Source organism: Chroicocephalus ridibundus, chromosome Z (assembly GCF_963924245.1).
Source record: "Chroicocephalus ridibundus chromosome Z, bChrRid1.1, whole genome shotgun sequence".
Lineage (NCBI taxonomy): Eukaryota > Metazoa > Chordata > Aves > Charadriiformes > Laridae > Chroicocephalus > Chroicocephalus ridibundus.
In genome coordinates this window covers 662,150-687,117 of record NC_086316.1, presented here as the reverse complement: position 1 = coordinate 687,117, position 24,968 = coordinate 662,150, and the positions used below count along the sequence as shown (strand labels likewise).

The window sequence follows — 24,968 nt, the reverse complement described above, 5'->3', positions numbered from 1 at the left end:
CTCCGGTCCCTGCCCCGGCCGGGGAGGGCTCTGCTCCCTGTGTGGGCAGAGCACAGAGACATTTCGGGGCCACGTGGGGCGCTGGTGGCCAGCACCTTCTGGCTGATGCCAACACCTCTGGCTCCCTCCTGCCCGTGGGAAGAGCCGGGGGGCCAAGGGGAGCCCTGGCCGGAGGGGTCCAGAGGTCTCTGTGCACCTGGGCTCTGACCTCGGCTCTCTTCCTTTCCACCCCAGCCCTTGAAGGCGCGGTGAACGACAGCAGCGCTTTCATGTCTTCCCTGGCGGCTCAAACCCTCATGATTATGAAGGCAGTCGTGAGAGAGCCTCCCTCCAGGTTCCGCCTGCAAGCGCCGTGCTCCTGGCTCCGGAGGGCGTGGAGGAGGAGGAGCACAGCCGGCCTGCCTGCATCTCCCAGCTGTTAATAAAAAGACTGTGGAATTTCATGCGGTGTTTGGGCTCTTCTTCCCCATCCCACACTGCCCTGCTGCGCCCCAGGCACCCACGGGGACCTACTCTGCCGGGCCACCCCTGCACCGTGTGGAGCCCCAGCCCCCCCGAGAGCTGGAGGGGCCACATCGGGGGTGTCCAGGTATGGAATCGGCCATGCCGGAGCCCGTTGCTTCTCCACCACGTGCTGAGCAGAGCGGCAGTTCCTGGCCCAGGCACGCTCGGGGCGCCGGCAGGGGTGGAGAGTGGCCCCACCAGTGGTGGCAGCCCCACAGGAAGGCCAGAGGTGCTGGACGTGGCGACATCCACGTGTATGTGGGCTCGCGGGTCATGTCTCTATGGATTGGCCAAGCCTGAGATAGGAGGGTGTTAAGGAAAGCTTCCGCGCTGCAGTGGAATTGCTTTCTCTGAATAGAGGAATGAAAGACAAGTAAGCCCTTGACGCGTTTTAGGTCTCCATGTTCTTGTCAAGGCTAGAGCAGCATGTCGTGGTTTCACCCCGGCCAGCGACCAGGACCACGCAGCCGCTCACTCACTCCCCCCTGCTGGGGTGGGGCCCAGAATCCCAGAATCCCAGACTGGCCGGGGTCGGCAGGGGCCTCTGGAGATCACCCAGTCCAACCCCTGCCAGAGCAGGGTCACCCAGAGCAGGTGGCACAGGATGGCGTCTCCAGGCGGGTTTGGAGTATCTCCGGAGCAGAGACTCCACACCTCTCTGCGCAGCCTGTGCCAGGGCTCTGCCACCCTCAAAGTAAGGAGGTTCCTCCTCATGTTGAGATGGAACTTCCCATGCTCAAGTCTGTGCCCGTTACCTCTTGTCCTGTCCCCGGGCACCACTGAAAAGAGCCTGGCCCCATCCTCCTGACACCCCCCCTTTCAGTATTTCTAAGTGTTGATAAGGTCCCCCCTCAGCCGTCCTTTTTCCAGACTGAAGAGACCCAAATCCCTCAGCCTTTCCTCATCAGAGAGGTGTTCCAGTGCCCTCAGCATCTTGGTAGCCCTTTGCTGTCCCCTCTCCAGCACGTTGTTCTTGAACCAGGGAGCCCAGAACTGGACCCAGCACTCCAGGTGCAGCCTCCCCAGGGCAGAGCAGAGGGGGAGGATGACCTCCCTCCACCTGCTGGCCACGCTCTGCCCAACTCTCCAGCCTGGCCAGGTCTCTCTGGATGGCGGCACGGCCTTCCGGTGTGTCAGCCACCCCCCCCAGCTTTGTGTCATCAGCGAACTCGCTGAGGGTGCCCTCTGTCCCCTCCTCCAGGTTACTGATGAATGTATTGAAGTGACCCCTGGGGACCACCACTCGTCACTGACCTCCAACTAGACTCTGTGCCCCTAATCACAACCCTCTGAGCTCTGTCTTGCATTGCATCCAGATGCCCGTTGCAATGCATCTGGATACACACGGGCGAAGAGATGCTTCCTCAATTAAAAAAAAAAAAAAAGCCAGGGGTGTGTGTGTGTGTGTGTGTTAGAGCAAGAAGGGGCTGTGGTAGATGAGGAATAGAACTTGATTTCCCCGCAGTTGAGAAACTGAAGATGAAGCAGTAAAGGCAGAAACCAGAAACGCAAATTGCTGCTTACAACAGGAAAAGAAAGGAATGTGCAAAATGACACTAATGAGGTACTTTATCTAGGCTCACGTCAACAAATTTTATTTATTATTAAATTACCTTTTCAGCTCTGAAAACATTTTAAAGCAAGCAACAGTCAACGATACCTGAAATAACAGCAGGAAATGTACGTGCGATGCACAGCCTGCTCAGAATCCCCGTTTCCTTCAATGAGCTCAGAGGCAAAAGGTGCTGGGTACATAAAGGGGTACCCTCTATATAAGGTGAGTGAGAGGAATGGTTGTTGCGTGAAACGGGGCCAAGCGGTTTTGGCAGAAGATAAACCCCCTTGCGTTCTAACACTCCTCACCGAGGCGGGAGGCCAGGTGCGGCTGGGTTTAAATTCTGAGTGATGCCCAATTCGGCACTATCAGTCCAATGGCGTTTAATATGTATTAAACTACTACGATTTGGATACACTAGTAGTGGGCTGCACCTTCAGTCTAGTCGTGCTCCTGAACTAGCACGGCCTCTCTCAAGTTTTGGTCGCGTTCAGTGAGAAAGCGGAACGACCAGCTACTGAAACAGTGCAGTTTATTTAAACAACAGATATACAGGTTCTTTAGGATTGCCGGTGATAAATACACTGTCTGCAAAGCACGTGCAAATAAAGATATTGCTAAGTATACAAACGCGCGACAAATTATAAACGATACAGCCTGGCTATAAATGTAGGGTAGAGATTCTCTAGAGAAATTTCTAAGTCCCCGAGAAAGCGCTCGGTGTAATCGAAGTCTTACCCAAAGGCGTCCCTATGGGGGGGAAGAAAGGCTCAGCCCGTCGACTGATCCCGGAAATCAGCGGTGGAATTCTTCGCGATGGTGTCTTCCCTGACATCCCCTCTCTCTTGGGCTATTTTTATATTATTTTTTTATCTTCAAAGTGGAGTTTGAGTGACTTTAGTCATACGTACTTTTATTATGATTAATGTATTCAAGGAGGAGCGTTCACACCTCGGGGGCGGATAGCCTCCGGGATGGAGGTGTGTTTTGGTACATTGTGGTGAGCAAAGTTCGCACAAAGGACAGCATTTCATCAACATTTGACGAAATGTTGGCTCGGGTAGCGTGTAGGCCGCTTATCAGTTCCGTAGTACCGTCTTGTCCCCATATCTGCTATTCGTCACAAGGGAAGGCCACGGAACAAGCGCGTTCCCTTCCATCCCTTGTGTAGTTTCACGAACAACCTTGTGCAGGGAATCACAGATGTGGCATTCGTCGCGTGCTAGCTGCGGCTGTATTCTACCTCAGAAGCCTCTTGATTTTATGACTTTCCTTCATGTGTGAACAATGCTGTATTTTTGTATTCTTGGCCAATTTAGTAATTATTCCACAATGGTATTTTCTGTAGCATTGTGACACAGCTTTTTGCCCTCAACAGCAGAACTCGGCAGCGTCTCTGAGCTCTGGTGAAGGAAGTTTCAACTGCTTGGGCAGGTCTAATTTCTAGCTGAGGGAAGAGCAAGCAAGGCACGGTCAAAAGTTCATGATGAGTTCCAGGTTATGCATTTTTCCCCCCCAAGTTTTTATCTCTGTAAAGTTTCTGTCTGCTTCAGCGTATTCGTGAGGAAACCGACAGGTCAGAGCTGCAGAGGAAACAAACACCGTGGAATCACGGCAAGGGCACAGTTGCAAGAGCAAAGAAATCAAGTGCATTTAAAGACATGTGGTAATTAGTTGAATATTTTTGCTTTTTAAAGTTTAGCACAGAAATAAAAGTTTCCTGCAGGTAAACAGAGAAGGCCATTCCCAACTTCCGGTTAAAAACAACCCTCCACCAGAAAACCACCCACCTCCAAGATTTCAGCTTCGCTTTCTTGACTAACTGTCCCTTCTGAGCACACAGTATTAATAATTTCTCTCCTTAGAGCAATTGGCTTACGCTGCTCAGCATAGAATCATAGGATCACAGAATCTCCACGGTTGGAAAGGACCTTTGAGATCATCGAGTCCAACCATACACACAGAAAAAACCCTACAGTCTCTGCCACTAGAGCATGCCCTGAAGTGCCACATCTGGTCGTTTCTTAAACACCTCTAGGGCTGGTGACTCAACCCCCTCCCTGGGCAGGCTGTTCCAGTGCCTGACCGCTCTTTCGGTAAAGTCATTCTTCCTAATATCTAACCTAAACCTCCCCTGCCGCAGCTTCAGCCCATTTCCTCTGGGCCTGTCATTATTCCCCTGGGAGAAGAGGCCAACCCCCACCTCTCTGCACCCTCCTTTCAGGGAGCTGTAGAGGGCAATGAGGTCTCCCCTCAGCCTCCTCTTCTCCAAGCTAAACATGCCCAGCTCCCTCAGCCTCTCCTCAGATGCCCTGGTCTCCAGACCCCTCACCAGCCTGGTCGCTCTCCTCTGGACACGCTCCAGCACCTCAATGTCCCTCTTGTACAGCGGGGCCCAGAGCTGAACACAGCACTCGAGGTGAGGCCTCACCAGTGCCGAGTACAGAGGCACCGTCACTTCCCTGCTCCTGCTGGCCACGCTATTCCTGAGACAAGCCACAATGCTGTTGGCCTTCTTGGCCACCTGGGCACACTGCTGGCTCGTGTTAAGCTGGCTCCACCAGCACCCCCAGGTCCTTTTCTGCCGGGCAGCTTTCCAGCCACTCTGCCCCAAGCCTGTAGCGTTGCTTGGGGTTGTTGTGACCGAAATGCAGGACCCGGCACGTGGCCTTATTAAACCTCATATGGTTGGCCTTGGCCCATGGATCCAGCCTGTCCAGGTCCCTCTGGAGAGCCTTCCTACCCTCCAGCAGATCAACACTCCCACCTGGTTTGGTGTCGTCTGCAAACTGACTGAGGGTGCACTCAATCCCCTCATCCAGATCATTGATAAAGATGTTAAACAAAACCAGCCCCAAAACTGAGCCCTGAGGGACACCACTGGTGAGCGGCCGCTGAGAGGATTTCACCCCATTAATCCCAACTCTCTGGGCACGGCCATCCAGCCAGTTTTTAACCCAGCGAAGGGTACACTTGCCTATGCCAGGATTCGCCAGCTTCTCCAGGAGAAGGCTGTGGGGGATGGTGTCAAAGGCCTTACCAAAGTCCAGACAGACAACGTCCACAGCCTTCCCCGCATCCAGAGGGTGGGTCACATGGTCATAGGAAGAGATCAGGTTGGTTAGGCAGGACCTCCCCTTCCTAAACCCATGCTGGCTGGCCCTGACCCCTTGGCTGCCCTGCACTTGCCGTGAGAGCTCACTCAAGATGATCCTCTCCATGATCTTCCCTGGTACTGAGGTCAGGCCGACAGGCCTCTAGTTCCCCGGATCCTCCTTCCGACCCTTCTTGTAGATGGGCATCACATTAGCCACCCTCCACTCATCTGGCACCTGCGCTGTTGACCAGGATAGTTGATAACTGATGGAGAGGGGCTTGGTGAGCTCTCCCGCCAGCTCCCTGAGTACTCTTGGGTGAAGCCCATCTGGCCCCATCGACTTGTGTGCGTCTAGGTGCAGAAGCAGATCACTGACTGCTTCCTCCTGGATTATGGGTGGGCTGTTCTGCTCCCCATCCTTATCTCCCAGCTCAGGAGGCTCTGAGCACCCTGGGGACAGCTGGTCTGACTGTTGAAGACGGAGGCAAAGAAGCCATTAAGGATCTCAGCCTTCTCCTCGTCATTGGTTGCAACTTCTCCCCCACCCCTCCCCTGCATCCAGTAAGGAATGGAGATTCTCCCTGGCTTTCTTTTTGTTGATGTATTTGTAAAAGCTTTTTTTGTTGTCCTTAATGGTAGTGGTCAAGTTGAGCTCCAGCTGGGCTTTTGCCTTCCTAATTTTCTCTCTGTATAACCTAACGAGATCTCTGTGGTCCTCCTGAGTTGCCTGTCCCTTCTTCCAAAGGCGGTAAACCCTCCTTTTATTCCTAAGTCCCAGCAGAAGTTCCTTATTCATCCAGGCTGGCCATTTTCCCCGCCCTTTAGACTTGCGACGCTTGGGGACAGCCTGCTCCTGGGCCTTTAAGATTTCCTTCTTGAAGAGCGTCCAGCCTTCCTGGACCCCTTTGCCCTTCAGGACAAAGTCCTGAGTCCCCCAAGGGACTCTCTCAACCAGTGTCCTGAACAAGTCAAAGTCCGCCCTCCGGAAGTCCAAGGTGGAGGTTTTGCTAACCCCCCTCCTTACATCGCTACGAATTGAAAACGTGACCATTTCATGATCACTAAACCCCAGACGACCTCCGACCACCACATCTCCCACTAGTCCTTCTCTCTTTGTGAGCAGTAGGTCTAGCGAGACACCTCCCCTGGGAGGCTCCCCTACCAGTTGTCTCAGGGAGTTCTCCTCCATGCACTCGAGGAACCTCCGAGCCTGCCTGCTCTCTGCTGTGTTGTATTTCCAGCAGATACCCGGCAGGTTGAAGTCCCCAACCAGAACAAGGGCTGGCGATGGCGAGACTTCAGCCAGCCGCTTACAGAAGACTTCATCTGTCTCCTCATGCTCGTTGGGTGGTCTGTAGCATACTCCCAGCACAACATCTCCCTTATTTGCCTTCCCCTTTGTCCTTACCCATAAACACTCGACTTTACCATCACTGGAATCTAGCTCCACACAATCAAAACATTCCCTAATGACCAGAGCCACACCCCCGCCTCTCCCTCCTTGCCTGGCCCTTCTGAAGAGCTTATAGCCATCCATCGCAGCATGCCAGTCGTGACAGTCATCCCACCACGTTTCCGTGATGGCCGCTACCTCATAGCTGTCCTGCTGCACAACGGCTTCCAGCTCATCCCGTTTGTTGCCCATGCTGCGTGCATTCGCGTAGACGCACTTGAGCTGGGCTACCGACTTCACCCCCACCCTTGGCCCTTTATCCCTAGGCTCGTTACTAGCGGGCCTGGTTTTATCCCCTTCCCCCTTCGGTTCTAGTTTAAAGCCCCGTCCGTGAGCCTTGCTAACTCTCGGCCTAGTGCCCTTTTCCCCTTTCGGGATCGGCTTTTCCCATTCTTAGCGAGCAGGCCCGGCGTCCTGCAGATCAAGCTGTGATCACAGAACCCAAAGCCCTGCTCGTAGCAGCAGTTTCGGAGCCAGGTGTTGATCTGTCCGATTTTCTTGTTTGCCCATTCGTCAGTCCCCAAAACAGGAGGGACAGAGGAGAACACAGTTTGTGCTCCCGAAGCCTTGACGAGCCGTCCCAAGGCCCTGAGATCTTTCTCCATTGCCCTCGGACTTCTGCTCTCCAGCTCCTCACCGTCTGCCTGTACGATCAAAAGAGGGTAATAATCGGAGGGACATTTCAGGCCAGGAAGCTTCCCGGCGGTATCCCTACCACGGGCCCCAGGGAGGCAGCAGACCTCCCTGTGGGAAGGGTCCGGCCTGCATACGGGACCCTCCGTTCCCCTCAGAATGGACCCCCCTACGACTGTTGCCCTCCTCCTGCTCTTCACAGCAGCAGTCTTAATGCGTGGAGCTGGCTGCTTTGGCGACTCCCCGGATGGGGCTCTATCAGCATCCTTAGTTCCCTCATGGTCCGTCTCCAGAGGCCCGTAGCTGTTCTGTACGGGCCCCTGGGGGGGCATGGGGGGTCTGGAGGGGACCTCCTGCTGCCCCCAGCAGGTACCCGCTTCCATTCCCCGCCTCCATTCCCGCCCTCCTCTCCTAGTTCCCCTCCTTCTGCCTGGTGACAAGAGGGCAGGGGATCATGACCTACAGGCAAGACGTAAGGAGCGCAATGCCCGTCTGTCCTGTTGAGTGTCAATGGGTACATGTGACAACAGTTGCATTTCGATTAGGTGAAAAAGGGATAACGAAAAGCAAAAATTCCTGCTGAAACAAACTGCTGGTTAATCATCTGAAGTATAATCCACCAACTGTTTTTTTTTTATTTTTGCACAGAAAATGTATGTACTTGTTACCTAAAAGCACAAGAATATTTCCAGGGCGGGCAAAGTATCCACACCGGCAGCAGGAGGAGCCGGGCAGGACTCTGGCGAGAGGGTGGCGTTACGGGCACCTCGGCAGCGTGCAGCCACCGCAGTGTCCCCAGCCCTGAGACACCGCCAGAGAGCTCGCAGGGATGGGCCTTGTCGTATTTACTTGGATTGAGGCAATTTTAACTACACTTGGTACGTGGGGGTTTTTTAATTACCTGACGCTTGATCCAAGGTACAGGCTTGTCAAAATTACTCCCCTGGGAACACAAACCCTAAGGATAAAGACGTGTCCGCAACGCGGTAGGGCTGTAGCGCGTGTCAGTGTTGAGTAGCGCGGCCCATTGTACCTTTGCAGGAACGACAGCGAAGGGTCAGCACCTGCAGGTGGGAAGTTCCTCTGGGTTGTTCATCTCACAGTACCTTCGGCTTTTTCAGAAGCAATGCATTTCGCATTTCTAGCGGTCACACAACCCCCGCCCCCCCCGCCTTAATTCACGCCACAGCATCCCCCTGCTCTCAGAAGTGTCACCTGGGGAGACATCAGTGAAAGGACCGGGTCTGTTCCCAGCAAGCCGCAACCGTGAGACAGACAAATCCTGAGCAGCAGCAGCATTAGCCCGCCTTACAGTGCCTCCCAAACAAATCTATCCCATTGAGCTGTCCCTCCAGCCCTCCTTTTTCATGCCTTTTCAGTTACTTCTGACAAAAATAAGCAAGGTGCCTTAATTTACAGATGGTTGTTTTGCAGCCATGTCTTGACTTTCTCCAAATTTCTATCCATCCATTGTATGTTGTCTTCAATGGTTTCGATAGCTTGCTGGACACAGCGAAGCCGTGCGCTTTTTTCATCCAGAGAACTGAAGAATTCTTTCACCTGTTGACAAAAATGTGAAAGAACAGTCGATGAAGAGGCGGCCACCTCTCAGTTGTGCAGGAAGACCAGAAGAAACTTGTGATCCTCGAACCTGGCCTTGGCTCTGCCCCGCCTCCCTTCCTCCCTGCTCCCCGGCCCGCCATCCCAAGAAGAGTTTCTTGAAAAGGTTTCGTAGCGGCTCGATCTCACAAGCCCGGCAAGATCACATTTCGAATTCGACCATAAAAAAACGCAGCTGCGGGAGCTGTCGTCTGGTTCCTGCTCGTTCAATAAACCCGTGTGGCCGTTTCAGCCGTGGCAGCTGCAGTGTTTCAGCGCAGACGTCACCAGGGAGACTGAGCGTCCCCTGCTCTGCCCGGTGGCTGCTCTGCTCCCGAACACACCTTCCCCCGAAGCTCGGCCGGGTGCTCCTGCTGGTACGGGCGGGACAACGGTGTGGGACAGACAAGAGACCGTGCGGCTGTTACTAGAGTGGCTCAAGGAGAGCCACTGACCTTTGCCTGCCGGCAGCTCCAGACCATTTGGAGGCGCAGCAGAAGCGTAAGTGTTGATGGCAAAGCACTTCCGGAAGTTTTCCCTACACAGGGACGTCTGCACCTCCTTTCATTTTGCTAAAAAAACCCCCTCCAACCTCCTCCAGTGCTTGGGGAAGCCGCTGCTCTCATCCTTGAAGCACTTGGGAAGGCAGCCACTGGAAACCTGGAGGCTGCTTCTGCTCCTTGAATTCACTGCATTCCCCGCGGCTGCTGCAAGTATTGGCAGCTGCCTCTTTCACTTTTTTCTTTTTTTTTTTCTCTTGTTTTTTTCCCCAAGGAGGCAGTCCTGATCACAAGGCTCAGGCTTGAGCTGGCCTTAATGGCAGACGCTTTTAAAAGATACAGTGACTGTACATGCTGTACAAATTAAAGACATCATTTTCTGATAATTTACCTTGATGAGTGTGATACAAGACGCAAATACTTGTACAAAGTACCACAGAGACACAAATAGGATACAAGGAAGGGAGCTGCTGGATTTTCTCCCTCAGCCTCAGAGCGACTTTGCCTGGATTCAGAGACTCGTGCCTGAGTCCCACGGATCCCCAGGGAGACACAGCCCCATTTCTGGGTAGGACACGGAAATGTCCCTGCAGCCCCTGCCACTGGCCAAGATGCTGCTAGTGACAGACTGGGAGAGTCCGCTCAGATTTAAAATGAAGACTGAAGACCGTATTCTATATTCTCTCCTTTTATATTTAATATGGTTGCATTACTTAGGCCTGTGTTTTGCCGTAAAGCAGAAAAGTCTAAACTGGCAACAAAAATTGCAGCTTCTGAAAAGGCATTGTCAGGAATGCCATTATATCTGCACGTGGGCCAGTCTGGGTTTTTTACCATCGACAGGGACTGTGGATTAAGTCGACAAAATCATTATCCTCTGTGACACCCAGGAGCGCGGAGAATTTTCCCCAGAATAGAGGATACAGAACAGCGGTGTATTTCTCACTGGCCTTCAGCATTTGTCTTCTGTACAATCAGTGAACAGACCTACCGGTTTTTTCTCCCTGTTCTCCAGAGTCGGCAGAAAAAACAGAGGCAGGTAAAGCACGAACGGCAGACAAACGTTGACACGCTGCACCCAGGCCCGCTGCTTAAACAAAGAACATCCTCCTCCTGGGCATTGGCTTAATGCTCTCCCTTCAGTAACCTAACTCATCACCAACACCATCGTTTCGCACGGAAAACGCAGGGTCTTACCCTGACGCTTCATAACTGGCCGTGCTTTTACCATGTTAAGATTTAATCCCAATTTTAATTTCAGCTATACTACAGCTATGTTTTAAAACCAGAATCTGAATGGCTCACCTGTGCAAGCTGTGACCTTGTAGAGTACCGACTTGTCACTCCAGTGACGATGGTGGCTATGGAATTCGAACCGAGTTCAAATCTGGCAAAAAGAACCACCGATACTCAGAAAATGCCTATTTTTGGAGCCCGTAGAGTTTTAAAGTATAACTGGATAGAGAGAGCAGTAAAACAACTTCTGTTCCTTACTTTTCTACGAATTTCTCCCAATTTGCTTTCAAAAACGTCCAAGCCAGATGATAGCCGGATGGGTTTTTGGAAACAAATACAATAATATGTGGAAGATCCTGAGTTCTTACGATGTCACCACGCAGACCTTGATCCATTAACCTAAGAATCAACAGCAGAGACGGAAGTTGTTTAGACCAGGAGATAAACCTGGCAAATTACTCATTTGGTACCGAGTTTTTGGTTGGAAGTTCCCTTTTCTAAAGGTCCTGACGCGTCATTTCTGCCGGGTCACTTCCGACTTCTCACAACAAACTCCTCGGCCACATCCATCTTTCCCATCGCTGTTATTTTCACAGTTACAGCTACTTGGCAGACCTGTATTCTAAATACCAAGCATAAAATCGGGGCTACAGTTTGCTCCTACTCGAAATCTCCAAATTAATGACAGCCCATCCGCCCCCTGAAAGAAAGGTATTTGTTCTACGCTACGTGCCAGTGGAAAATTCGGACCTGCAAGTGCTGCCCAGGACTAAGGTGACCGAACAGCAATGCAACGCAGAGAATAAATAATGACATTACAGAAGAGCTAAAGCACGTCTCCAGTGATACGGGGACACAGCTCCATCGGTGTCGCATGCTGTCACCCCCATCAAACGGCGGAAGTCACAAAACGCGTGGTTTGCAGTTAACACCTGAAAACCTCAGTGGTGCTCAGCTCGCTTAAAAGCAGGAAACCTCAAATTTTTATAAGAAACGCACAGCATGTGTGCCTGTAATCACAGTCACTAGTAAGGTAAATGAAGAAGTGTCTATCAAGCACAGATCAGGTATCTTGCATTTTGTCCTAATTTGCTGCTGCAAATTCTGAGCGCGTTGACTCCTGGCACCAGAACACAGAAATGAGAAGGTGCAGCCACTTCCTCTGACCATATTACCCCTACAAAGCATTTGATACGCCATGAAATGCAAAAGCTCTGAAACGAGACTCTGAATAATTCTATTTCCCGTTTCAATGGTCGTAAAGTTTCTCCAAACACCTTGCTCTTCCTGTGTGACTACTTACCACTGAAGCTTGTCCTTACTTCTGCTGAGGCTGAGCGCCCATTCGATGTCGTCTCTCTCCACGCTGAAGGAGTGCAGTCTGTATTTACTGAGCAGGAAATCCCAGCCTTCGGATGTTTGCGCTCCGACAGCATACACTGCTGCCTTCACATCTGCTGGCAAGCTACAACAAGTTGAAGACCACGTTACTCTCCACGGCATACTTAGGACCACGGGTAGAGACATAACCACGTCACCGTCGCACGTCCACTCGCACGGCGGACAACGTATTCAAAAATACTGGTCCCTGGGGGGTATCAGACAGGGACCCCTGCAGCTGTGAAACACTTAAGCGTATCAGGCTGTATCTCGGTGTTGCTCCTGCCTTGGAAACGACTCCCAGAAATTCTGGACTCATCCTTTTTTTTTTTTGTCCTTTATTTTCGTATGCTCCTTTCATGGCTATGGCCAGTGAGATACCGATACGGTCCCCTTTGGCCTGCCCAGGACAATCTCTCAGAGGTACTTTGGAGGGTGTTTTAGGGAGTTCTTCCACCATGAGGAGAAACAAACATCAGGTGAAGTTCATGAACAGTAGGGAACTGGTTTTACAGCGGCTATAGGTCAGTCTGCAGACATGTAAATCGGGGAATACATGTTATCTTCGCTTTCCAGAACATCTTTACCAAGCCAAGTTGTGGAGTTCCACATGATGTATGTGCTAGTTTGGGCACATATTATGCACCAAACTGCGAAGGCGCTGGGAACGTGAAGTCTAAGTTACAAAACCATGAAGGCTCAACTTCAGCGCCCGGAAAGGACTGAAGTTTAGCTCTTTTTGTAAATTAACTCTACTGGTATTAAACAGAGTATCAGAAAAGGCAGTAATAGTTACAGAACAGACCTCAAGGTCCCGTTGGATTTCTGCCATTCTGTAAAATATCCTTTGGCTTTGTCCACGCACGGCTGGTACCTGTGCACGCAGGCGAACAGCAGCAGCGAGCGCCTAAGAAATCTCTCAGACACTGAGCCTTCATCGCTCCAAGACTGCTCGTCAATCAGGTCTTTAAACAGATTGACTATATACTCCTAAGACACGGAAACAACACAGATATATTTTAAAGTGCGTTTTATAGGGTACAGGCAGAGTTAGAACATTCTCGATTTTTAAAACCTTACCTTTAACTGTTTCTCTGTACCATCCGTATCCCTCCTCTCCACAAGCCTGTATATAGGAATCAGCTCGCTCATACCCTGGAGTACAGGCATGATTTGTCTTTCGTGTTTCAGGTACAAACTCAAATCAAAAGCTTTGGAAATCGACAATTTGTTTACGCTAAGGAAGCAGACGACAGGGGATAAAACAAGTTATAATTAAAACGTAAAAGCAAAAGCAAAAACTTAAAAGCAAAAGCAAACTTAAAAACTTAAAAGCAATTTTTTTGCGGAAAACTATACAAATAGGAATGCCTTAAGAGTATTTTCAAATCTCTTTTTAACTCTGCTTTTGGAAGTGAAATGTTGCTCAGCAGCTACCCAAGCTATGAAACCTAACCTTTAACCTTTGAACTAAGAAACGGACTGTAAGAGAATGACCTCGGAAGACCGACCTTTTCCCCGCCTCTCTCACGCGCCGAGGTTATCCCAGCAGAGCCTCTCCCTCCTGCCCTCTCCCACTATTGCTTTTGCTCTGCAAACCACACACGTACAGAAGGAATCCCACCACTGAGATGACCTCCTCGGCAAAACACCCTTCCAGCTCAACATGTAGGTATTTGGCCTGCAGTAAGCCTCGAAGCTACAACGCCAACTGCTCCTTCACTGTCTTTACCTGACTCGGCAAACTCTCTCCTACCCCTGCCAGACACCTCTCAACGGTTTCTTCCAAGAGCAAATAGAGAACACCCAAGAGGTCTTTGCTCACTCCCCCTGCTCGTTTGTTCATCCTTCTGTGAATCCTTTTCTTCGGACTCCTTTCCATGTCAGCTCCCTGCACACGTTCTCATTTTGTCCTTATTCACCCGTCTCTTCTGCCTCAAAATACAAGTATGCTCTAGTCACCCATCACAAAATGAACTCTGCTTAACTCAATTTGCATCTCTAGCTGTCCCTTCCTCCTTCCCTCTCAAAGCTCCTCGAACGTGCTGAAAATCTCGCTTCACTCTCCTCTTTCCAAACGAGAAAGACCTTTCCTCTGCTGTCCAAATGAAAATCGCAACTAGGCCTGCTGACATCCCCTTCAGCTGCCAGCTCAAATTCATACGATCTTAATTATCGCCCGTCTCCCTGCCGCTGCCCTCTTTCTCAAACACCGGGAGCTCAGACCGGGAATTACTTCGGCCGGTTCCTTAGTTCTCTGAGCTGCGCACAAATGTTGGCAAAGCGCCTCTAGGACACAGCCTTTCCTAATGCATCCCCGGAAACCAAGATTAACCCCGATCAGAATCACATCACGTCTTTATGACTGTAACAGCCTTGTTTCTAAACAACAAATGGCACCGGGATCTTTCCAGGTGCAAAACCATTATCCTAGTCCTTCACGCTTCACGCTTCACACTGGCATCCTTCCCTTAGCCAACAACAAATATTGAACACAACATGTTTCGCTAAATAGGGTTAGATAAATCCACTGCAAGCGAGAAAAATCCTGGGCTTACACTGCTGTAAGCAGGAAAAGAATACGCTCTCCACCTACTTAACAGATTTAAGGAATACTACGTACTTATCGGCACTTCCTTCCCCAGTAGTATACATGCAGAAACACAGAGTTTGTATTTTCTTCAGACTTGGGCAGAAGGCCATACCTCACGAGCTGGAATACGTTGTTAACCAGACTGGCTCTGTCGTTGCTGCTAATTGCTGTGTGGTTCTCTTTCAAAAGGTTAATCAGGCGATCCCATCCGTCATCTTCGTAGTGCACAATGTAATACCCATTCATGTCCACGTTGAATTTAACCCACTCCACCTCTTCCGGGAGGATAATGACATCTGGAAACGAAAATGGAACTCCTTTTTTTTTTCTTATTGATTCAAACACATCCTCGTACTACACCCAATGACAGCGTTATTCTCATTTCAGGCATTTAAAGAACACAGGAACACGGTTTCTAAATACATCAACAGATTGATGTCGTGGTATTATGGGGCTGACAAAAAATTGCTTCTCCGGTACCAGTAGTTCCGGTTCCCCGGTCCGAAAAAAACTGTGCAAAACTAAAAGGCTTGCAAACAAACATTGAATACATTAATCTCCTATTTCGTCAAAGAAATTACCTGCTTTAGTTGTCATCAAAAATCTCTCCACCGTGTCAGATTTACTGGTAATGTAGGTTAGAGGAACGTGCCACGAGTACCTATTGCAAAACAGAAGTGCTTTGTTTAATGAAAGAACTTCACAAAAGCTTCTCCAACTTGTCCCAGTCCAACCGCTGAGTAATACCTTTGCCCGCGCGGTAACGGCAACGCGCTGCACTCGCACCTCTGCGCTCAGCGCAGAGCCAGAGGCACCTAGCCAGCTTTCGTTTTGTTTGCTTGGGGGATGACTGACACTGAAGCCGCAACACTACAAACTTTCCAGCCTGGTCCCGCTGGCACGTCTCCAGTGTGGGCTCGCCCAGAGGCGCAGACACTGCAGCTCTGCAGCTCTGTCACCACCGTGGCCAGGCGTGCGGGGTCCAAGGACAGGAGTGCTACCGATCCCGAGCTACACCGGGAAAGCCTCCCAGCCAAACAGCTCAGGGAGCGCTCCTCGAGAAGCAATAGTAAGAGCTCTTACTGGACATCGCTGCCTGCCATAGGACAGTATTTCGGTTTGTGTGCTGAGATTGCCCCGTTTTGTTTACCCTGTGGACAAGGCAGCGTCTACTCCCTTCACGTAGCGCTCCTGCTGCAGGTGGACGTTCTTCCCTCTCACTGTGACAGTTACCAGGGGAAAGCCTTTTTGCAGCGTCCAGGTGTCCATCATTGCCCTCACGTCAGGAGGTTCTCTGTTAGTCCAGTGCTGGTTTTTAGTGAGGGAAAAAGACAACACGGAGGAAGAGGAAGAAGACAGGAGTACACTGACAGTGAAACAGAAGCGGGTATGTCAGAACTCTAAAAGGCCCTCGGTATTGGTAAGCTCTACATAGGTGCGGTTAGACTGGATGACATCTCCAGCTGTTTATTTTGTGGGCGGTCTCATATAGTTAATGACATCTCATTAAGTTCTGCTGCTTTGCAGTCATCCCTGGGCACAGGAGTAGGATTTCTGTCCGACGTCAGAGAAAACAGATCTCCCGTGGAACTGAGGAAACTTTACACTCCCTAGGACCGTGCTCAAGCGGTACAGGATGCTTTTGGAAGGGGCACGGATCAATGCCACGGCACGGAACAGTAACATCAGAGGGCACAGACACGTGCCAAACTCCTAAGCACTGGCAGGTGGAAAACCAGATACTTACTGCACTTGAAGATGACTGTTGGCTGCTTCTGCAAAAACCATCACCTGGTAGTCCATTTTTATCGTTACCTATTGTAGGGCAAATCTGAAAGGAAAAAACCCCAAAGTTTTGGGTCATCTCGCTTTGATGTCATAATCGTAAGTACTGGCCACAGTCCTCAGTAATATATTAGAGACAAAACACCAGAAGTTAGGAAATTTGAAAAAAAAAAAAGAGAATAAGGAATACTTGCATTTGTCATGCTGTTCCACAAATCTTCATTTTTTGTATTCTGATAGCTGTATTTCTGCAGGTACTGGACAAGTCCAGCTTTAAACACATCAGCAGTCAGGTAGTCCCTCAGCATATTTAATACGCAAGATCCCTGAAAAAAAGAGTCACAAAGTGTTTACACAACTACCCCTTTAGCTGGCAAGGTGCTTGTTTCAGAAGAGTTCCAGCATACCACTAATCTACATAGCAGTTCACTTTTCTATGTCCCTCTGAATAAAAAAATACTCAGCTTTTATGCATATTGAAACAGTACTTTGGTCTTTTTGTGACGATGGCTCTTAAAAATATCACCGATTGAGCAAGTGATGTTATTGGTTTTTTTAATTACTATACATGCCAGCACCACACGATGCTCCAGTGAAAAACACTCCTTGGGTTAAGACCCTAAAAAAGTGGGTTAAGACTAAATTGATACAGAACAGGCAGAAGAAGCAAAGGCTTCCTCATTTGAGAAATCGAAAACGCAACTGCCCTTTGAATCCACCCAGGTGTTTCCAACAAGGCATTATTCCAGTCATAAAACACTTAACACCGTGACTCAGGGACATCTTGTATGTAGGGGTAAAATCAGTAAAATGCAATTGACTAGTACAAGCAGCACAACTGAAATCAGCAGCAGTTATGCACTTTACCTTCTCATAGGAAACGCTATCAAACATTTCTAAAATTTGAGCTGGATCTTCCACAGAAGTAGATATAGCGTGTGAGGAATTTAAGGCATCCACTGCCATGGCATCAAAACATCTCCGTAAGAAATAGTCTTCCTGATGGGAGGCAAAACCAAATATTACTACTAAATTTTGCTCGGTGACTACTGAATCCCTACGCGTTCGCTTCTCAGTCCATTCCCCGTGATCTTTTAAGCCACACAAAGGAAAGAAGACTCAGCTTCCTTTTTATTCCAGAGCATAAAAATAACCTCCAACCAGTAGTACAGACAGCCAAGTGACTTCTGGTGTTTTAAACTAACTTAAATAGTTGAGCTAGTGAGACTTCAAAATAACTCCAAAAAGACACCTGCACATTCCAACAGTTTGATGACAGAGTGGTCAGTAAGCGTAAAAAAAAATTTAAAAAAAAGAAAAAAAAGGAAAAATGTGAATTTCCCTATTATCGTAGCCACTTAGGCTATGGCAAAATTCTGCCCAGATGCACCGTCCATCTGACTTCGGCAGAAAATGTCACGTATCGGGCCTCTGCTAGAGCTAGTGGAAGGATTTTGGTGTTTTCAAATCTGACCCTCTTTGAAGAAATCAGACAAAAGAATTTCTTTACATTTTTGGAAGTCTAAGTCTCTTCAAAAAAAGAATACGTTTGCACCGCAATCGTTAACTTCCGTCATCAGTTCACAAAAACATTTACATGTAGTTAAATCGATATTCCTATCCTTCCCAGTTAACGTCAGATCATCCTATCAAACAGAAATTTAAAAGTGGTTCACAGCACTAATCTGTTTCATCTTTGTCCTTACTCAGTAGTGGATTTAGAAGGCAGTTATAAAACAAGAATACAGTAGCGGCTGCTTACAACTCTCAGTTCTGGATGGGTAACGCTGACTGAGACGAACTCCATAAACTTCGCAAACCCTTCATTTAACCACAGGTCATTCCACCACTCCATGGTAACAAGGTTGCCAAACCACTGGGGGGAAAAAAAAAGGACTTCTGACATTAAATACACAATTACTCACAAAGGTTGCATTGCATTGAGAGGGCTGGCAGATGTTATTGCTAGACCACTCTCCATCGTCTTTGCAAGGTCATGGGGAACAGGAGAGGTGCCTGAGGACTGGAGGAAGGCTGACATCGCTCCAATCTTTAAAAAAGGCAAGAAGGAGGAGCCAGGGAACTTGTCCTGGTTCCGGTGGGGATAGGGTTAATTTTCCCTGGTATTCCATGCCATGTGAGCCACGCCCACCCTGAGCTGCCGGGGGAGGGGACAGGAAGTTGCTGCTTAAAAGCGGGCTGGGGCGTCCCGGGGCCGGCCGGTCGGCGAGCGGCGGGGAGCGGCGGTTCCGTAATCGCGTTTGTATATTCCCCTACCCGTGTTGTTGTTGTTGTTTGCCTGTTCCCTTTGCTGTTCTGTTAAACTGCCTTTGTCCCAACCCAAGAGTCTTGCCTTTTCTTACGATCCTTCCTCTATTAGGAAGGCACGTGCGAGCGGCACGTGGTTCTTTGTTGCCATCTGAGGCTAAACCACGACAGAACTACAGACCGGTTAGTCTCACCTCTGTCCCCGGGAAGGTAATGGAGCGACTCATTCTGGATGTCATCTCCAAACACGTTGAGGAACAGGAAGTCATTGGAAGTGGTCAACATGGATTTACCAAGGGCAAATCATGCCTGACCAATCTGATAGCTTTCTGTGATGTTATAACGGGTTGGCTGGATGAGGGGAGAGCCGTAGATGTCATCTACCTTGACCTTAGCAAGGCTTTTGACACTGTCTCCCACAACATCCTCATTAGGAAGCTGAGGAAGTATGGGCTAGACGAGGTGACAGTGAGGTGGATCGAGAGCTGGCTGTGCGACAGAGCTCAGAGGGTTGTGATCAGCGGCACAGAGTCCAGTTGGAGGCCTGTAACCAGTGGTGTCTCCCAGGGGTCAATACTCGGTCCAATTTTGTTCAGTATATTCACTAATGACCTGGATGATGGGACAGAGTGTATCCTCAGCAAGTTCGCTGATGATACCAAACTGGGAGGGGTGGCTGACACTCCGGGGGGCCGTGCTGCCATCCAGCGTGACCTGGACAGGCTGGAGAGCTGGGCAGAGAAGAACCTAATGAGGTTCAACAAAAGCAAGTGTAGGGTCCTCCACCTGGGGAGGAAGAATGCTAAGCACCAGTATAGGTTAGGGGTGGACCTGCTGGGAAGTAGTTCTGAGGAGAAGGATCTGGGGGTCCTGGTAGACAGTAAATTATCCACAAGCCAACAATGTGCCCTTGTTGCCAAAAAGGCCAATGGAATCCTGGGCTGCATAGGGAAGAGTGTGGCCAGCGGGTCGAAGGAGGTCATTCTCCCCCTCTACTCTGCACTGGTGAGGCCACAGCTGGAATACTGCGTCCAGTTTTGGGCTCCCCGGTTCAAGAGGGACAGGGAACTACTGGAGCAGGTCCAGCGTAGGGCACCTAAGATGATTGAGGGACTGGAGCATCTCCCTTACGAGGAAAGGCTGAGAGAGCTGGGACTCTTTAGCCTGGAGAAGAGAAGGCCGAGGGGAGACCTTATTAGGCCTTAGAGGGCATATAAGTATCTAAAGGGTGGGTTGAAGGAGGATGGTGCCAGACTCTTTTCATTGGTTCCCAGTGATAGCACGAGGGGCAACGGGCACAAGTTAGAACACAGGAATTCCCGTTCAAATACACGGAAAAACTTCTTTACGGTGAGGGTGACAGAGCACTGGAACAGGCTGCCCAGGGAGGGTGCGGAGTCCCCTTCTCTGGAGATTTTCAAGACCCGCCTGGCTGCAGCCCTGAGGGATGTGCTCGGGGCAACCCTGCTTTGGCAGGGGGGTGGGACTAGATGATCTCTAGAGGTCCCGTCCAACTCTGAAGTTTCTGTGATTCTGTGATTTATGAAGCTGCATTTATGGTATGTTATTGACCGCTACGGAACCTTTTGCTAGTGATACAGCTTGCTCTGGCCTCTTCCCATTGCACTCTCCTTTTAGCAGTAATACAGCAAAACATGGGCTTCTACTCACATTCCACTCACAAGAAACCTTGCACAGAAACCCCGTTTGGCAGGGAAGCCGCGTATGAAATGGCGCACCTTTCCAAACTTCCATGTTCCCATTTTGGCGGCCTAAAATTAATTTCAAGGGCTGTCAGTGGTGCAAAGGCCCCACAGTGCTGGAGCTGCTGGACTGAACGCAATTGTACCTCCAGCCCTGCGCGTCGGTGCAGCCTGCCAGCACTCCTTCCCCAAAAGCAGTCCTCCTCGTTCACAGATGAGCCCTCAAGCAGAGGCCGCTTTTTTCAGCTTCCAGCTCCAAGATCCTCCTCCCCGCACAGCATCCATCAACCCTGACCCCTCTGCAGGCCCTTCTGAACTCCTTATTCTTCCCCAGATCTCACCTGATGAGCCAGCTCATGGGCTATTATCATAGTAATCTGAAGTTTAGAAGACGCCGAGGACTTTTCAGGGTCATACAACAATGCGGATTCCCGGTATGTGGTCAATCCCCAGTTTTCCATAGCACCAGACTGAAAATCAGGAAGAGCTGCTAAATCTAGAAAAAAACATTAAAATACTACTGGTATCGTTTTCCTCAATAAAGAACTCGCTTACCTGCTCCTCCCACTTCATGACTGCTCCCACATAAGCACAGGTATCACACACACTTCTAAAGGCTCTCTTTAATGTAATTGCAAAAACATACTTTCAAAAAAAGCTCTACACAGAAGACAAGGATCTTCAGCTCCCAGTGGAGCTTTTCCTCAAGTTCTGTCAAGCAGACACTTACTCCAAAAGCCTCTGAGCCAATCTGGGCCCTGTCTTAATACTCTAAATTTCTGGTTTTGTGGTATTTTACTGTCGGTGCTTAATAATGTTCTTGAATGCATGAAATTATTTAACACTTACCTTGTTTCGGTAAAGGATATGGAATGCTGAAGTAATCCTCATAGAAGTCTAAAAGTTTCACCGCAGCATCCAACGCGTAATCAGCTTGCTTGATCTTGTCTGGCACCGTATACACAGAAATCTACGGCAGACAAGCAGGCAGCACTTCAACCCCAACATCAGAAGCTTACAGAAGTTGCTCTTTACCACAGTTACTTCGATGACCATAAAAAGGGACACTAGAGCACACGCCTATCACGTCTCGTACAGGGGCTACTGAAACATTTGCAGAAAAACATTATCGGAATTAGGAAAACAAGTGTTAAAACTCACCCACGAGAACCACCACACCCCTCCAAAGACTTCTACTATTTCCAGCCCTACCACGATAGAGTCACTCAACTGACACAGGTCTCCATTAGTGCTGATACTCCATGAAAACTGGAGTTCATTTGTCTTTAATTATACAATCTTAGATGAAACAAGCTGTCACCGATGCATGGAACTGTCTAAGAAGTAAGCCCGTTACCAAAAACCCGTGAAACTCACAAAGCCCAGAATGCAAATTGATCACCCAAGTACAGAATCAATTCCTTTCTCTCTTTTCCCTCCTGCAAAACGTCGAGACATATAAATCAGATGATCTAACTGCAAAGTAAAACATTATGTATTCATACAGACTTAAATACAAAAAAGCTCTTAGAAAATGGGACAGAGTTACCTTAACTCCGCGACTGGTTATTTTGCTGACGGATTTAAAGTCCGAAACGATAAAGGCCACGAGGTACGTACTCATCTTGACAGTGGTATCAAAATGGTCCTCAACAAGCCAGGGAGTTAGATTCACAGACTTCACCTAAAAAACGAGCACAGCGCATCACCCAGTGTACTACCTGCGAGGACCCTGGCACCAACAGCTGCTGTCTTTCTTCTCACTTTACAGATACTGCATTTTAAAGATAGATACTACGTTACAGTTTAAAGCTATTACATTAGTTTACAAAGACATACTGGAAAAAAGCCATCCCCATGCCCACCCTTCCCCACAGCGAGAACGGAACTGCGCATACGTATAGACATAGGGGCACTTCCATTCAGAAGCGTTACTTACTTCTACACCGGTAAAACCAGAAAAACAAAAACGCTGTTGAGCCCACCGATGGAATTAATCTCTGCTCACGCCGATGGAATTAATTAATCTCACATTGATGGAATTAATCTCACACAACTTTAGCTGATCAGCAGCTGTATAAATCTCAGCAGCCGTTGTTACATGCGAGAGAAGCGAGCTCCTCCAAATCGTGACTCAGCTACCTCGGGTGTGTGGTTTCGCATAAAATGAGGCACTGTTGGAGGTATCCATTTCCCCTCTTGGTTACAGAGAGCCCTAGCTGACCAACTTGACCGGCAACACGTTTAGCCCCACTGAACTGTAACACTGCCACTCACTCCTTAGTCATTTTTTTATCTGTTTCTCTACAAAAGAATTGATTTTTGTTATACCAACTTTCCAGACTTTTCATTTTTGAAAGGTACTTGGGTGAGGGGTGGGAAGTGCTGTTCCCTCGTATAAAGGTTAGTTTCCTTGCAAACCAGCAACTAATAGAACAGAAGAACTTACGGAGAATCTCTTACGCCCAAAGGAAGATCCAGTGTACAAAACACAGTTAAGCCCATATATGCACACGTATTTATAATCGCAAACAATATCTGTAGCTACTACACGTACAGCACTTTCACTCTGAGATGTTTTTTCAGAAGTCCAAAGGTTATTTTTTTTTTCACAGAGAAAGTCCTGTTTATCTGACAATTAAGTTAAGACACATGAATCATGTATTTATTCACACACATTTCATCACTCATCTTAAAATCTAAGATCAACATGGAAAGCATTGTGTGAGTAAAAGAAAGATTTTGGAGGCTGCGCTGTGCTGATCATTCTCACACTTCTGCTGAGAAGCAGGAACCCATACGATGCATTATTTTCTTCATTCTGTTTTAACCTTGTGTCAAGACTACCAGCAATAGCACACACACGCTAATGGGAAGGGAAGGGGAGGAGAGGGGAGGGGAAGGGGAGGAGAGGGGAGGGAAGGAAAAGGAAGGGGAGGAAGGGAAAGGAAGGGGAGGGGAGGGGAGGGAAGCTTGGAAAGGACCTTTAAAGGCCATCTAGTCCAACCCCCCTGCCATGAGCAAGGACCTCTTCAACTAGGTCAGGTTGCTCAGAGCCCTGCCCAGCATGGCCTGGAATGTCTCCAGGGATGGGGTGTCTACCACGCCCCTGGGCAACCTGGGCCAGTGTCTCACCAAACATGTTCAGGTCATCATTCCCAATAAAAGCAACTGCCTGAATATTCTGTTCTCCTTTTGCTTTTGTGTTTCAAAGACCATCAGTCAACAGCACATCATTAAAAGTATCCACCTACAATTGGCATATTGGACAGCGCAAGGTGCTTTGGTTCCCTCCTGATCTTAATTGAGAACCTGGCTTTGAAGGCTGGTTCATCAAAACATGGGAAGGCCATTCGCGCAGCTGTCGGCTCAAACTGTGTTGCTGCAAGCACTCTAAGTGGGGGGAAAAAAAAGGGTTACGGTCAAACACCTTCATAGACACAGCGATGTCTGAAAACAGAGTAATTTCACATTTACACAGTAACTACAGGTACTACCAAAAGCTTTTGCGTATCACAGAATCATAGAATCGCAGAATGTTTAGAGTTGGAGGGGACCTTAAAGGCCACCCAGTGGCACCCCCTGCCCTGGGCAGGGACACCTCCCACCAGCCCAGGTTGCTCCAAGCCCCGGCCAACCTGGCCTTGAACCCCTCCAGGGATGGGGCAGCCACAGCTTCTCCGGGCAACCTGGGCCAGGGGCTCACCACCCTCACAGCCAAGAACTTCTTCCTCAGATCTCACCTAAATCTCCCCTCTTCCAGTTTAAACCTGCTCCTTCTTGTCCCGTGGCTCCCCTCCCTGCTCCAGAGTCCTTCCCCAGCTTTCCTGGAGCCCCTTGAGGGACTGGAAGGGGCTGGAAGGTCTCCCCGGAGCCTTCTCTTCTCCAGGCTGAACCCCCCCAGCTCTCTCAGCCTGTCCCCACAGCAGAGGGGCTCCAGCCCTCCAAAAAGGGTTACCTGAGTTCTCCTTCCCGGGTCCTGTAGGTGCTTTTATAAAAGCCATGGAAGGACTCGGAGAGATTTGCCCGGTACTGGATGCGGAGGGTGTAGTTGTGCCCAGCCCGCAGGGGCTCAGCGGTGAGGAGTGCCACCTGCTCCAGGGCCTGCTGCTCCACCACCCGCGCCTCCTGCGCCGGGCGGCCGTGGCCAGCCTCGACGGTGGCCCTGGCGATCCTCAGGTGCTTGCTGTGCAGGACTACCGCGCTGGTCTGCCAGGTGACTGTAACCTCGATGGCGGCGCTGCCGGCGAAGGTCAGGGTGGTGAGGTTGGGATGGATGACGAGGTGGTAACGCAGTGGGACAACATCCTTGGGGAGTCTCACCCCCTGCCAGGGGAAGGGCGTGCTGTCACCGCCGAGAGCCAGAGCCGCGCTCAGCAGCCCCACCAGCCCCGCCGCCACGGCCAGCGACGGCCATGGGGGCGGCCCGGCCCGCCGCCGCGGCGCCATTTTACACCCGCCGCCTGAGGGAGCCGGGAAGGAACGGCGGGAATTCCCCCGCTGGGCACAGCCCTGGGGCGCGTGGCGCGGCACCGCACCGCACCGCACCGCGCCGCGCCGCAGCCCCGGCAGCCCCCAGACCGCCTGCCGCGGCCGCCGGCCCCCGGCGCCGCCGCTGCCGCCCGTCGCGATGGCGGGAGGCAAAGCGAAAGCGAAAGCGAA

General features: G+C 50.0%; 1 protein-coding gene across 2 annotated transcripts; it reads right to left on the bottom strand.

Moving 5' to 3' along the window:
* Window positions 1-2,288: 2,288 nt before the first annotated feature.
* LOC134508517 (endoplasmic reticulum aminopeptidase 1-like) lies at window positions 2,289-24,968 on the bottom strand. Of its 2 annotated transcripts, XM_063320252.1 has the most exons (19): window positions 24,265-24,968; window positions 23,561-23,699; window positions 21,856-21,990; window positions 21,156-21,276; window positions 20,648-20,802; window positions 18,098-18,211; window positions 17,203-17,334; window positions 16,530-16,661; window positions 16,298-16,381; window positions 15,701-15,858; window positions 15,132-15,211; window positions 14,663-14,846; window positions 13,038-13,194; window positions 12,763-12,947; window positions 11,881-12,042; window positions 10,836-10,976; window positions 10,647-10,728; window positions 8,660-8,802; window positions 2,289-3,642 (listed from the first exon to the last, which is right to left on the bottom strand). In XM_063320252.1, exons 1-19 carry the CDS (start codon window positions 24,753-24,755, stop codon window positions 3,609-3,611), a joined length of 2,829 nt encoding a protein of 942 aa, XP_063176322.1. In that variant the 5' UTR covers window positions 24,756-24,968; the 3' UTR covers window positions 2,289-3,608. The 2 variants fall into 2 exon arrangements, with proteins under 2 accessions (XP_063176322.1, XP_063176323.1); XM_063320253.1 differs by lacking the exons at window positions 2,289-3,642; window positions 8,660-8,802 and adding an exon at window positions 10,028-10,345.